At 47.5% G+C, this 14,527-nt stretch overlaps 1 protein-coding gene across 1 annotated transcript in view; it reads right to left on the reverse strand.

Annotated features, from left to right (window-relative positions):
* Nucleotides 1-12,301, reverse strand: part of Trub1 (TruB pseudouridine synthase family member 1) — a 38,903-nt gene extending 26,602 nt beyond the window's left edge. Inside the window, exons 1-3 of the mRNA XM_041661450.1 lie at nucleotides 12,014-12,301; nucleotides 8,709-8,807; nucleotides 469-524 (exon numbers count right to left, since the gene is read on the reverse strand). Of these exons, the coding sequence (XP_041517384.1) occupies nucleotides 469-524; nucleotides 8,709-8,807; nucleotides 12,014-12,242 (384 nt within the window). The 5' untranslated portion in view covers nucleotides 12,243-12,301. The remainder of the gene's footprint in view (nucleotides 1-468; nucleotides 525-8,708; nucleotides 8,808-12,013) is intronic.
* Between the last annotated feature and the right edge of the window lie 2,226 nt (nucleotides 12,302-14,527).

Consider the following 14,527-nt stretch of genomic DNA (forward strand, 5'->3'; position numbering starts at 1 on the left):
CACTGGGATTGGAACCTAGGTTCTCTATAAAGCAACAAATACTTGAAACCTCTGAATCACCTCTCAGTCCTCTGGGGTTCTTTGTTTGTTTTTATTAATGAAATTCAGCACATAGGTCACTGTGGTGGTTTGAGTGACAATGGCCCGGTCTGAGTCCTTGCTCCTCCCTCGGTGGAACAGGAATATAGGTCAGAGGGGTAGTCTTGTTGGAGGAGGTGTGTCACTGGGGGTGGGCTTTGAGGTTTCCAAAGACTCCTGCCATTCCCAGTGTGAGCGGTTTGAGACTGGAGCTCTGGGCTGCTGCTCCAACTGCCTGTGGCCATGTTTTACTCCACCATCATGGAAGCTAACCTCTCAGAACTGTAAGTCCAATCGGCCTCTTTTATAAAGTTGCCTTGGTCATGATGGTTTGTCGCACAACAGGAAGGAAGACAGTCTCTGAGAAGAGAAACATTCTGACAGACTTACCTTGGACCCCGACAGCATGCTGGTCAACATTTTTGTTCCTCTTCCAATCCCAACCACTATGAAAGAAAGAAACAGTATGACAATCTCTTCTGAAGGCAAAGTTCGTCACACACACACCTACACATCTCGTTCGTATTTGCCGCCCATGCACTGCAAGGCTGTAAAGTTAACAGAATTCGAGCTCCCTACTAATCCAGCTAGAAGATGTCAGGCAACTAAGAAATTCTGACTAGGGAAAGAGAGAAAAGAGTACCTTCCCAGTCCCAAACATTAAACCAGCCAGCTACAGGACGGAGATTCAGAGCAGTCCTGAAGGATGCGGCGCTGGAATTTTATATGGGTACCATAAAAGAGACAGGGTACAAGTAGCCATGTTCAAGTGGGCTGATGAAATCCTGACAGGACTCACTACTAAACAAAGCCAAAGCCATCATCGTAGCTAACGAACCATTAAAGATGATTAGTAGTGGGCAGCGCACAATCAAGAAAGAGAAACACGGCTAAGCAGCCAACGAGACGAAAAGAAGCTACAGCGGGAACGAGGGCCACGAGAACCACTCCTGTCGCCCAGCCAGCCCAGCCAGCCCAGCCAGCCCAGCACAGCGGCTGTCATCCAGCCCAGCACAGCGGCTGTCATCCAGCCCAGCCAGCCCAACCAGCCCAGCACGGCGCTGTCCTCCTCTGCTCTCAAACTTGACTCATTGTTGTTGGGCCTTCATTACAGTGGGTTTGCTTTAAACCGCCAGCAGCCGGCCACTAAGACGTATTCTGTTCCCCAGACAAAGGCTCGTTGCTGCCACTAAAGGTAGCTCTAACTACTAAATCTCTATCGTTCTAATACAAGCCAAGATTCAAAGTTAGGGAGAAAACCTGTGAGTTCAGAGAGTTAGAAGAGCTATTGGCTAACTTTCTCTTTGCTGGTGCCCTGGAAATATACCCTTCTACACTGCCCCAACTAAACAGAAAATAAAAAAATTTAAAAAACAACAACAAAAACCCTACACTAAGCTCCTCCCTGCTTCTTGCTGTCAATCAGGTGCTAACCCCACCTTTCCGAGTCCAGGTTAATTTTATTTAATTAACGCAAATGTAACACATCTTTACATAGTTAACAAACATAACATAAAGAAATGAAACACATCTTTACATAGTTAACAAACGCAGCATTAAGAAATGTAACACAGGGGGCTGGAGAGATGGCTCAGTGGTTAAGAGCATTGCCTGCTCTTCCAAAGGTCCTGAGTTCAATTCCCAGTAACCACATGGTGGCTCACAACCATCTGTAATGAGGTCTGGTGCCCTCTTCTGGCCTGCAGGCATTCACACAGACAGAATATTGTATACATAATAAATAAATAATTTAAAAAAAAAAAAGAAATGTAACACATTATTGCCTGGTTAACAAATAGTCCATAATTTAACCTTACACACCACAGCTCACCAGGGATATTACAGAGGATTTAATAATTTCTTTTTATATAAGCAAGCAATATTTTGTAAGGATCCAAGTATTTACCGTAAGAATATAATGTAATTGCACAATTCAGAATTCAGAGGAAACAGCAAAATGGCTGGTAAGCTGAAAAGATCATCTTCAGTATTTACAGCAGTTTGCCCTTAATTTTCACTCCGACTTTCCAGTCATCACCTCGTTCAGTCCCTGTAAGTTAGTCATTATCCCTACCTCAGAAGTGAAGAGACTCCTAATCTACATGGGAAGTAGAAAAAGACAAGATTTCCTGAGGAAATTGGGAGCATGGGGAGAGGGGAGGAAGGAAGGGGACTGGAAAAAAATGAAAATTTAAGAAAAATTAAAAAGGGAAGAAACTGAGGCCTGTAGAGGTTATGAATGCCTGCCAGCTTCTCCCAGCTCAAGACACACAGGGGGAGTTGAAGGTCAAACTGTGTGGCCAGCTTCTCCCAGCTCAAGACACACAGGGGGAGCTGAAGGTCAAACTGTGTGGCCTCCTCAGCCCTGCCACCCCCACCCCCTCAGCCCAATCCCAGGAGTCCATCCTTTCCAACCCAGACCAGATCATAACCGTTTCTGAAACCCTCACAGCTGACAACAAACCTTCGTGCGGCCCAGCTCCTTAGTATTCAAAGCTCAACCTGCAAAATAAGCTCAGGTCTCAACTCCTAAAGTCTATCCCAGGTCCCCAGCTTCGACAAAAACACTTCTTGCCAGGGTAGGGCCGTGGAAATTTAGAAATATAAGTAAAGGATACAAAGATGCATGCAAAATAATAATACAGAAACCATAAAATAGTACAGGGGGGGGCATTCCAGTGGATACTAAAATCATTCACTTTTAATTTTCCAAACACTTTTATACCCAATACAGAAGGGGAAAGAAGGCAACAAAAGACGCTTTAACATGATACAAAGGACAACTCGAACAGTTAACTGCTTCAATGCTTTGAGATGTCAAGTCATTGGCATTCTGTTGTTTAGGCAGTAAAGCTACCCTAGATCAAGTAGCCCAAGGCAGCCCTTCCGCAGGTAACTTCCAATTACAAAAGCAGGACCTTCTGTTGGGATGGAAATAGGCTCGCAATTTTGGGCCTCCACACCGAACATCCACGCCACTCCCTGGGATTGGCTCTGCATCTCTAAGTAGAATCATAATAGTTCCAGAACAAACATCAGAGGCCGCCTGCCTTCAGTAGCTCTGAAGAGCTCAATATTCTTGAAATGGCAGCTCTTGCTAATGCTGCCAACGAGGCTGTATGATAGCAACCAAGATTCAATATCATTTGATCACGTGCAGATGAATCCCTGATCAATAGTTTTTGAGCAACTACTACGAACACAGTCCTGAGAGGACAAGAAGGAAGCCAGAGAACTATTTCCTGATTTGAAGCTTGTCTTCTCAGGGGAAGCAAAATACAGTCATGGGGCAATCACAGTGCTTAAAACTGCTGCCCCTGCTAACGGGCGAACAGCACTAAATGAGGAGCCATAGTGTGAGTGTCAGCATGGACAGGGAACGCGTGTGCAGAAGACGAAGCATGTTCGAAAGGAACCGGCTGCGCAAATATTCAGATACGAAAGTGGGGCGGGGCTCACCAGCCTCACATCCTGTCCCGTGATAATGGCTTCCAGTCTAATTAGGTGGTTTGGGGTGAGTGTTGTAATAGGAACGGCGGGGCTGTGTCCCCAGCACCCTGGCCGCCTGGCTAGCTTATGCTCCGAAATAACAACACACAAACTGTATTCATTTAAACACTGCTTGGCCCATTTCTATCTAGCCTCTTCTAGGCTAATTCTCACATATTAATTTAGCCCATTTCTAATCATCTGTGTAGCACCGGTCTTACAGGGAAGATTCTAGCCTACGTCCATCCTGGGTCAGAGCTGAATCATGTCTGCCCGGGAGCTGGGAGCATGGCGTCTCTGCTCCAGAGAGCAGAGCTGTTGAGCCTGAGCTCACTTTCTCTTCCTCCCAGCAATCTGTTCTGTTTACTCCTCCCACCTATGTTTTAACCTATGAGGGCCAAGCAGTTTCTTTATTGCTTAACCAATGAAATCAACAGATTGATATATGACACTCCCACATCAGGTGAGGAGATTTCAAGGAGACACTTGAGAGTCACCCAGATTAACCCTCTCGTTTAATACTCAAGAGGAACCAAGGTGGAAAAGTGAGGTGGTTAGTGGAAGCAGAATCGGGAGAAACTGGTCCAGCACCGGTATCTAGGAAGAGTATCTGCAGCCGGGACCCTGCGGAACAGCAGCTCCATTGCATGAAGGGCTGGAGGAAGAGTCAAGGGATGCATTTTGCAGTTTTACTTGGTGGTGACTCTCCCATCCCACTCCCAAGGCCTGCACTCGCATTAGATCATGCAAAATCCTACTGTGGATTGACCGTAAATGTGCAGAACTGAGTAAGACTGATCTGGCCATCAGAGCTGCAGCCTATCAGGGAGACTCACATGCAGAAGTCTCAGTCAGGCCCGGAAAAGTCAGCACAGGAGACAGGAAGTGCAGTTACAGAAGGCAGACATGGGGCCTGGGAAACGTGGATTGTAAGCAGCATTTCTCTGTGGCCCAGTAGCCATTCCCAAATAACCACTCAGAGACTTAGTATTAATTACAAATGCTCAGCCAGCAGCTCAGGCTTGTTATTACCTGACTCTTACATGTTAAATTAACACACACTTCTTATCTACCCTCTGCCATGTGGCAGTACCTTCTTTCAACACGGCACATTCACCTTGCTTCTCCTCGTGTCTTTCCCAAGACTCATTTACCTCATCTGTGAACTTCCCGTGTTGCCTCTCCCACATCTGGCTCCAGACCCCCTTCTTCCCAGCATTCTCTCTGCCCTGAAAATCTTGCCTAGCTATCGGCCAATCAGCTTTTTATTAACAATGAGAGCAACATTTTCACAGTGCACAGAAGGATTATTCCCCAGCAGTGAGGGATAAAACACAGGCTTTTCTCACAATTACTACCCTAGTTTCCAAATTTTCTTTATTCACTGAAATGTTTTATTAAAAGAAATAATTCTCTATCTCAAAGCCGATGTCACACCCAGCACGCCAGTCTCTGGTTATGGAGATGGCACCATCTGCGGATGGGCCAGGACACTATGCTGCATTTCCAAAGCTTTCTACACTTGGAAGTCACAGCTGTTCATCCAATTCTGTAACACCGCCTCGAGCGGAACCATTACAGTCCTGGGAGTCACTCAGAAACCAAACAAAGGCAAGGTGCTAGCCCTGACCAAACCAGCCCTATAAAACGGCTCTGCTAAGGACCTCAGTCTCCTCACAGAGAACTGATCACACAACTATATATTTGCTGCTACACAGACATGAAAAACAGTGTTTACAAAGTGTCTTCACAGTTTCTTAAACCATCGTGAGAAATATTTCTGTTAACTAAATATCTTTTTAAAAAAAAAAAAAAGATAGAAAACCACAGAGCAAAGACCAGTTTTAGAACAGGCCTGGGCAGGGACTGGAGAAATGGCTCTATGGTTAGGGGCTCTGGCTGTGTTTCCAGAGGACCCGGGTTCAATTCCCAACACCTACACGACAGTTCATAACCAACCATAACTCTAATTCCAGAGGACCTGGGTTCGGTTCCCAGCACCTACACGACAGTTCATAACCAACCGTAACTCTAACTCCAGAGGACCTGGGTTCGGTTCCCGGCACCCATACGACAGTTCATAACCAACTGTAACTCTAATTCCAGAGGACCCGGGTTCAGTTCCCAGCACCCATACGACAGTTCATAACCAACCGTAACTCTAACTTCAGAGGACCCGGGTTCGGTTCCCGGCACCCATACGACAGTTCATAACCAACCGTAACTCTAACTTCAGAGGACCCGGGTTTGGTTCCCGGCTCCCATACGACAGCTCACAGTCAACCGTAACTCTAATTCCAGAGGACCCGGGTTCAGTTCCCAGCACCCATACGACAGCTCATAACCAACTGTAACTCTAATTCCAGAGGACCCGGGTTCAGTTCCCAGCACCTACACGACAGTTCATAACCAACCATAACTCTAATTCCAGAGGACCTGGGTTCAGTTCCCAGCACCCATACGACAGCTCATAACCAACTGTAACTCTAATTCCAGAGGACCCGGGTTCAGTTCCCAGCACCTACACGACAGTTCACAGCCAACCGTAACTCTAATTCCAGAGGAGCCCGCACCCTGTTCTGGCATCAGTCAGACACACAAAATAAAAGTAAATAAAAACACTCACGAATGGGAAGCTAAGAAGAAATGCGGTCTGTGATACTTCCGGAAATTTCCCTGTGCTTTTATACCTGTAAAGCTAAACCTACCTATGTAAAGTGATCAGGAGAAACCGAGTTCCATCCTGAGGAACCGGGGACAGAAGTGAGCAGAGTTTCCTCCTGCTGCCATGCAACCCCGCGCTGGCTTCCGGGTCTCGGGCCAGAAATCTAAAGCAGGTCACAACAGGCTGCGACAGTGACTGCACATCCATTTGAAATGAGGTCTGGGGACTGCGTGGCTGTGCTGTGTCTGTGGTTCTCGGGGAGAGAAGCCACCACAGGGAATCCCATCCCAAGAGAATGTCTTGCCTTGTCCAGCTCCTAGAGGCTGCTTACACCCTTGGCTCCTGGTCCCTTCCCTCTTCAAAGCCAGCAATCACATCACGGCAGCCTCCACTGCCATGTCCTGACTTCCTTGATGATCACTGGGCTTACCTGGAAATTCCAGGATAATGTTATTAGTGATCTGAGCAGCAACATCAGCTCTGGCTGTTCCCTGTGATGTAACGTAACACACTCAGGGGTCCTAGAGGTGAAGATGAGGTAACACCAGGCAGCAGCTCTATTAGCCCAGTCTGCAGGCTCTCCTGATGTGTATATTCATCCCTAATTTTGTCTGCGAACTGACTTTTCACCTTATGTCTTGAATCTGTACCATGAATACAGAAAGAACGCAGTTTCTGAAAGGCATAAAGTACTTCCCCATAAGATGGCAGACTCAAAGTTGCCCCATGTGATATGTAGCAAGAACAGAGTCAAGACAGGGAAGAAGGGAAGGGTAAGAGAGAAAGGGAGAAAGAACACAGGGATGTCACAGAGGGATGAAGGGAATGGACCACAGAGTGACTCAGTGGGGGGGGGGGCAACCATCATCCCCTCCAGCCGTAAGCTCGCTGGAAGGGGAAGCAGAAGCCTGGCCTAAAGAAACAATAGTACATAAACCACAGGAAAACACACCCCCGGCATCAGTCACAGGAAAAACAAACACACAGTGTCAGCCAAGGAAAAACACGCCTGCAAGTCCACCTGAGCCCAGCCCAGGACAGACTGACTTGGGCCCACAATGAAGCCCCTCGAATTCCTTGCACTTCCTCCCCTTTCCATCAGTGCCTATACTTTATTTTATCCTCTCAGAAGAGCTTTTATGGAGCTGGGTATGGGGGTGCCAGCCCTTAATCCCAGCACTCAGGGTTAAATCAAGCACAGTGCCATGCAAAGAATAAAGGTTTGTTTCTAGTACCAGGGATGGAGGTGACGGGAGGCCCAATATATGCATTCCTGAGCCTACAGTTCAATCTCAGGAAAAATCCACCCTAACCCGTGGACATACACCTTAAAAGTCCATAAAGGGAAGATGTCAGAACCTCTACCAGAGTTTTAAAACAGGACATTTAAAAGGACAAATGATTTTTTTTCTCGACCAAGTTCCTTCCACAAGCAACTGAACCTATAACTCTCTGTGAGAAACAAAAGGCTTCCCCTCAAGAGCTGTCGGGTTTATGTTCTAGAAAGAACTATCTGAGATTGCATTAGATACAGCAATTCCCCCAAAGCTGTACTAAAATTCTCAGTAGCCCCACAATTCTCCCATGCCCAAAGACTGGTAAATAGCTAGGACTTGTTATTTATAGTGTATTTATGACTTAGTGAGATGAAATCCCCAGTCTGGCTTCCTCGACCTCTCTCCTTCCTGCTTAGGGGACACGCTTGGCTCGCTACTTCAACAATAATGATATGTACAATGATTCTCTCTGGGAAGCGTTGGAAACACAGTAAACCAACGCTTTATTTGGTGTTTAGAAATGGTCACCCAGGCACCCCTGCCTGGGTGATGGCACAGAATTCCAGATTCCTAAAGGAAAGCAGAAGCCCACAGGGTCAAACAGCAAACCCTGTTTATGACAGAGGAAAGGGAGCAATTGTTCCTATAATCCAAGTCCCCAGATGGCAGCCATGCCCACGCCTTACTAAGCATAACAGTTTTGCACATGGTGTGTTAACTACTCTTCTCGAATTCAAACCTTTGCTCAAAGCCCAGCACACGTGGAAGAGGTGATGGTTCTCTGTGCTGTGTGTCTGTGCTGTGTGTGCTGTGTGGTGTGTGGTGTTGTGTGGTGTTGTGTGCTGTGTGGTGTTGTGTGGTGTTGTGTGTACTGTGTGCTGTATGGTGCTGTGTGCTTTGTACCGCTCCAGGGCTTCCTAGAAGAAGCACTGTAAACACAGTATAACTGGAACCTTCCAGGTGTCTGCAGAGCCAGGGCTTCCCCAGCACTCCTGGTGTTAAAGGAGAGGCTATCAACCTTCCTCCGTGTTCCTTCCCCAGCACTCCTGGTGTTAAAGGAGAGGCTATCAACCTTCCTCCGTGTTCCTTCCCCAGCACTCCTGGTGTTAAAGGAGAGGCTATCAACCTTCCTCCGTGTTCCTTCCCCAGCACTCCTGGTGTTAAAGGAGAGGCTATCAACCTTCCTCCGTGTTCCTTACCCAGCACCCCTTGTGCAGCACTGTCCAGCGTCCCTCCGTGCCCAATTTTCAATGTCTGCTTTTGCCTCTTGTGCCATTCCGGGGAAGGCATTCCAGCTTCTGCAAGAGTGATGAAAAGAGCAATTACCAAGACAAGTCAGGAGGAATGAGGAAGACCACACGGCCTCTTCAAATAAACACAGTCCAAGTGGAAGGCTGGGACCACTTAGAAGGTGCAGCAGGCTCGGTGTGGTGGTGCATGCTTTTAGAAACGAGTTTGAGTCTAAAAGTGGGCCCCAGGCTAGCCAAGGGTACACGGTGAGACCCTGTCTCAAAAACCAAAACAACAAAACACGTACAGCCAGGCCTGGGACTTCTTGCCACTCAAGCCTGAGGGCCTGACTTCCATCCTCAGGACACACATGGAAGAAACCTGGGTGTGGCGACATGAATATCTAATCACAGAGCTGAGCAAGGAGAGACAAGAGGGTCTCTGGAGCTTGCTGACCTCTACGTGGTGAGTTCCAGGCCAGTGACAGGCCATGCCTCAAATAATGTGGGCAGTGCCTGAGGAACGACACCTGAGGTGACCTCTGCCCCCCCCCCACATGACCAGACGCTTGCTCACTTACAAGAGTATTCCAAAATTAGTCAACTATAAACTAGAACTCATTTCTTAAAAAAAAAACCAATTATTTTATTTATTATTTATTTATCCATCTATCTATCTATCTACTGTGAATGAATATTTTGATTGCATGTATACTTGTGTGCCATGTACACGCAGTGCCCAAATCTACCTACTTACCTATCTATCTATCTATCTATCTATCTATCTATCTATCATTTACTGTGTGTGAATGTTTTGCTTGTATGTATACCTGTGCACCATGTACACGCAGTACCCAAAAAGGCCAGAAGAGGGCATCAGAGCCCCAGGAACTAGAGCTACCAATGGAAATGAGACCCCAGTGGCTGCTGGGAATCGAACCTGAGTCCTCTGGAAGAGCAGCCAATGTTCTTACCTGCGGGAGCCATCTTTCTGGCCCCAAGGAAGACAATTTCAAGTGAGTCTATATTTACGCTAACTCAGTGAATTCTAGGACTATCCCTGGAGTTAGAAAATGACAACAGCTTGGGGCTGGCGTATGCTGTTAGTTAAAAGTCCTCGGTTAACCCCTCTAAGTATTCCCAATTTCCTCTGTCCTTCCTCACTTTGAAAGCACATCTCATACCGGGCTACGTCTACCTGTGCTGAGCTCTCGGCCTGGTTTTATTTGTTGTCCTCACGATCAAAACTTTCCATTCATTAAAGAAACAAATTTCCCAGTTTCCCTCCTTCACTCCTCCCATTCTCCCTTCTCCCACAGGCCCACTTTCCCTCCACTTCCCTCCAAGACACAGCAACCAAACATGACAAAACAAGATATAGTTTGACAAAGTAAAAACCCATGGAGCAGGACAAGCAACAGAATATATGAGAGAATCTGCAAGGGCGGGCTAGAGTCAGAGACACATCTCTCGCACTGTCAGGAGAGCCACAAAGACACCGAGGAGCCACCATGACACACTGGGGACCTGCTGCAGAACCGTGCATTTAATAAAAAGAAGGAAATAAGGGTCCCAGCCCAGTTCATTTCACACTCCCATCATTATGACAACCGTCATTCCCTGTCTCTCATTGTTAGGACAATTGTCACACCGTACCTGTCCCTCAACCCATCAACCTACTTTATAAGAACTGACACCAGGGGACAGAACACAGGAAAGAAAATGAAAAGAGGGCAGGGCAGAGACAAAGAGAAAGGCAGCCACCGTGGGAGTGCAGAGGCCACATCCACATTCCGAGGGGGTGCAAGTCACCCAGTCCCAGTAAGACACCGTCCCACTGGCTCAGAATCCGGAGACCAGGCAAGCAGTCCCACTGTCACCAGACATGACATCACCATACTTGGAGGAATATACGAATAGAGCAATAGGAACCTCTAAGGGAGTGTTCTCAGCCACTGAACAACCCTTTCACAGGGGTTGCATAGCAGATATCCTGCATATCAAATGTTTAAACTGTGATTCAAAACAGTAGGAAAATTACAGTTATGAAGTAGTAGCAAAAATATTTTTACGGTGGGGTCCCCGTGACTAAAGCCTGCAGAAATCACAAGACTGCAAGCTTAGTTAAGGGAAGAGACTGCCACCGTTTATCTCCGTGTCTCTATAGGACTCAAAGATACAGCTTAATGTGAGGATCAAGTAAAACCCAGGGTAAAGGGCTTGACACGGACTCATGAGGACCGGAGTCAGGACCTCCAGCACACACATGAACATTGCACCCACATGGCACTGAAGCCTGAGGCCCACGCGAGGGAGCCACGCTGGTTGTTCCTTGGAGCAAGCGGGGCAGGTAGACTTGCCTAACTGGCGAGCCCTGGGTTCAAGAGAGGCACTCTGCTTCAGCATGGAAGATGGAAAAGCCATCTCTGAAGATGGTCGTCATCACCTCAGACCTACACACACACACATCCATGCATGCTACACGTATGTACACATGCAAAACAAAATTAAGGTTTTGTTTTTTTATTTGTTGTTCATGCCACAGTTTTAAGTGCTCTACTGGGCTTTTCCAGCATTTCTGTTTTTCTAACATTTTCACGGTGCACACGAATCATCAGGAAGTGTGCTTGGAAAAGCGGCCAGCTTCTGTTTTAATGTTCCATAAAGTACTCCACCAGAATCTGGAACAACGGTTGAAGAATGCCATTTCCCAATAATATCCCAGGTGTTCAGAATCACAACCTCTGCAAATGTGTGGACTGGGAACTTGTATTTGATTAAAAGATGAATTCTCGCTCCTGCTAAAAGGTGAAAGATGACGTCCTAAGTCCTCGATAACTCCGTCTATGCGCTTTTCAACTATTTTAAGTTAGCAACTTGGGGGTAGAAAGTCAGAGCTTCCTTTGGTGGGACTCATCCACAAGAGCCAAACAAAAACCCTGGCAGGGATCGAACTACAGAGTTGGGCTGCACGTGGGTGGAAAGTTGTGTGTGCAAGGTGGGCCCCAATCTACACACATCCTTCCCAAGAGAAGCTCACGTGGCCGCTGTTGTTAAGAGTCTGCGCTTGATAAGTTCAACCCAAGATGTCCTGGGTTTCTGTCCTGAGAAAGTTAATTCAGGACTCGCTCTTTTTCTCTCTTGAGCCGTGAGCGCGCAAATTAAGTCAGTCGGTAAATAAATATAAACAAACACTAAGATAAAAATTAAAACCCCAGGGCGCTTGCCCAGCAGCGAAGAACGCCGCAGCCTGGTCCCTACCCGGGCTGCAGTACCTGCCAGCAGCTTCTCCTTCAGCCGATTCAGCAGCTCGGCTGAAGTGGGCCCTTTGGGCTTGTGCACGGCGAACACGCCGCTGAGCGACAGCAGCTTAGCAGCCAGGGCTGCCTTGGAGACCTGGGCTGGCGAACTGGTCCGGGCCGCTACCACGGCGGCTGTTTCTGCAGCATCAGAGGCTGCGTCGGCAATCGGAGGGGACGCCACCTCTGCCTCAGCAGCTGCCATGCTTTCACAGCCTGCACCCACTACCGGGAGGCGCACACCGATGACCCACGAGCTGCAGCCTGATCAGCCCCCTTTCTCGGGCTGGGCCGCAAGGCCCTCTGGGAATTGTAGTCCTGAGTCTCTCCTTACTGACCAAGGGTTTGCTGTGGCTGCTCAGGGTTCCCATGGAATCTCTCCTTTATTATCTCTGTTTCTGAACTTTCCTAGTTCCTTGAGGCAGGGGGCTATTGGAGTTGCCGTTGTAAACTACCCAACACAAACACTGAACTTGTGAAACTCAGGTGAAGGATTCACTTCCTGTCCCATGGGCACCCTCTACAACTAAACCGCCCCCTAAACCCTACATTCCTCTGTGTGTGTGTGTGTGTGTGTGTGTGTGTGTGTGTGTGTGTGTGTGTACGTGTGTGTACGTGTGTGCGCTTGCGTGTGCGCGCACACCTCTGTCTGAGCTATACCACCCACAGACTCAGATGTTTAACAACTTGGTCCCCAGTTGGTGGCTGTGCAGAGACATTTAGGAAGTGTGACCTTGCTGGAGGAAGCATGTCACTGCAGACAGGCTTTGAGATTAAAAGCCTTGTGTTACTCCTAGTTTTCTCTCTGCTTTCTGCTTGTGGTTCAAGATATGAGCCCCGGCACCCTAATTCAGCCCGCTGCTTGCTACCTTGTTTCCCCATCCTGACAGACCCTTATCAACCTAGAACCGTAAGCCTAAATAAACTCTTTCTTCTATAAGTTGCCTTGGTCATGTGTTTCGTCACAGCAATAGAAAACTAACTAATACACCATATCTCAAAATAGTCTCCAACAAACTGAAGTCTCTAACATTCTAGATAAATCGTCTTGTTGCCGTCAATCACCCCATGGTTCACCAAAGGTTGTTTATGGGTAAGATTTTTAAAAATCAACCAGATCCGCTGGGCGGTGGTGGCGCACGCCTTTAATCCCAGCACTCGGGAGGCAGAGGCAGGTGGATCTCTGTGAGTTCGAGACCAGCCTGGTCTACAAGAGCTAGTTCCAGGACAGGCTCCAAAACCACAGAGAAACCCTGTCTCGAAAAAACAAACAAACAAAAAAAAAATCAACCAGATCCAAGTATAGTGCTGGGTTCCCCATGGTTCCTGGGGCCTCTGCTCTGATCCCCAACATAGACACACCGGCCTGGGGAAGCTTTTTCTTCCCAGAGGTGTCAGAACACACTCTTCTCTGGAGCCACAGGCAGCAGGGCACAGAGGCCACTCTGAGGCCATTACAATCTGAGTCTCCAAACTGAGACCCAGAAAGGTGTTCCTGACAGCTCGGAAGGTAAAGCTGGGGATGCTCAGATCTGCATCACAGGCTCGAGAAAGGGCCCGTGTTTATAAAGTTCAGAGAAGAGCCAGATGTATCTGCCCCATCTGTTTATGATTTCCATCGTGGAAATAAAAAGGGCTAGAAAACTCTTTAAAATGTTGTCCCTGCCTCTGCCACTGAAAACTCTCCTAATAGGGAAGAAAGGGCAAGAGAAGTAAAGAAATCTGCTTGGCTGCACAAAGGAAGCTCAGCTGTGGGCTGAGGGATTGAAGACGTTTAGGTGGGCTTCCTGAGGTATAAACGTGTGTACGGTTTTGGTTTTGGCTTTACATTCCTGTAACTAGGAAAAATAATTGCAATAAATAAAACTTAAAATTAAGTGAAGAGTGTTTTTATTTTGAAGAGAGAGAACAAAGGCTCCCATCAGGAGCATCACAGATATGTAGAAGTTAGGCCAAAACAAGCTGACATCCAATGATCCAAGAATGGGAAGAAATCCCAGAGATGTTCAGAGAAAACCAAAGCAAAAGATCAAGAAAGAGATAGCTGTACTGCATAAGGCCAAAAGACAAAGATGGGGGATGATGAATCTTCTCCATCAAGAATGCTTTGGGGTGGAAATGGGAAGGGCAAGAGAGAGAAAGTGTCCTACAGGGGGAAAAGACTGAACTGGAGCTCTCCCTTCTCTACCTGAGGTGAGCACTCTGCTCTAGAGAATTCTGTCCTGAGATAGAGGCCAGCGGGAACTCATGACAGAGACTGCTAAAGGAGACAGGCTTGGGTGGGTGTATGCTCCGTGCTGACACTTAGCTTTTCCCAGCCATTTCTGTAATAATTCTCAGGAAAATAACCTGGTAGCACAACTTCACTGCCAAGCAGATGCTGTGTGACTTTTCCTGGGGAGGTATGAGCAACTAACTTCCAGTCCCCCTTAGATAGGGCACCAGTACCAGACCCCAAAACCTATCCTAAGTTGAGCCTAGTGGAGCTAG

This window comes from Microtus oregoni, unplaced genomic scaffold (assembly GCF_018167655.1).
Source record: "Microtus oregoni isolate MIOR12 unplaced genomic scaffold, Mior012 000012F_ref0000307, whole genome shotgun sequence".
Taxonomy (NCBI): domain Eukaryota; kingdom Metazoa; phylum Chordata; class Mammalia; order Rodentia; family Cricetidae; genus Microtus; species Microtus oregoni.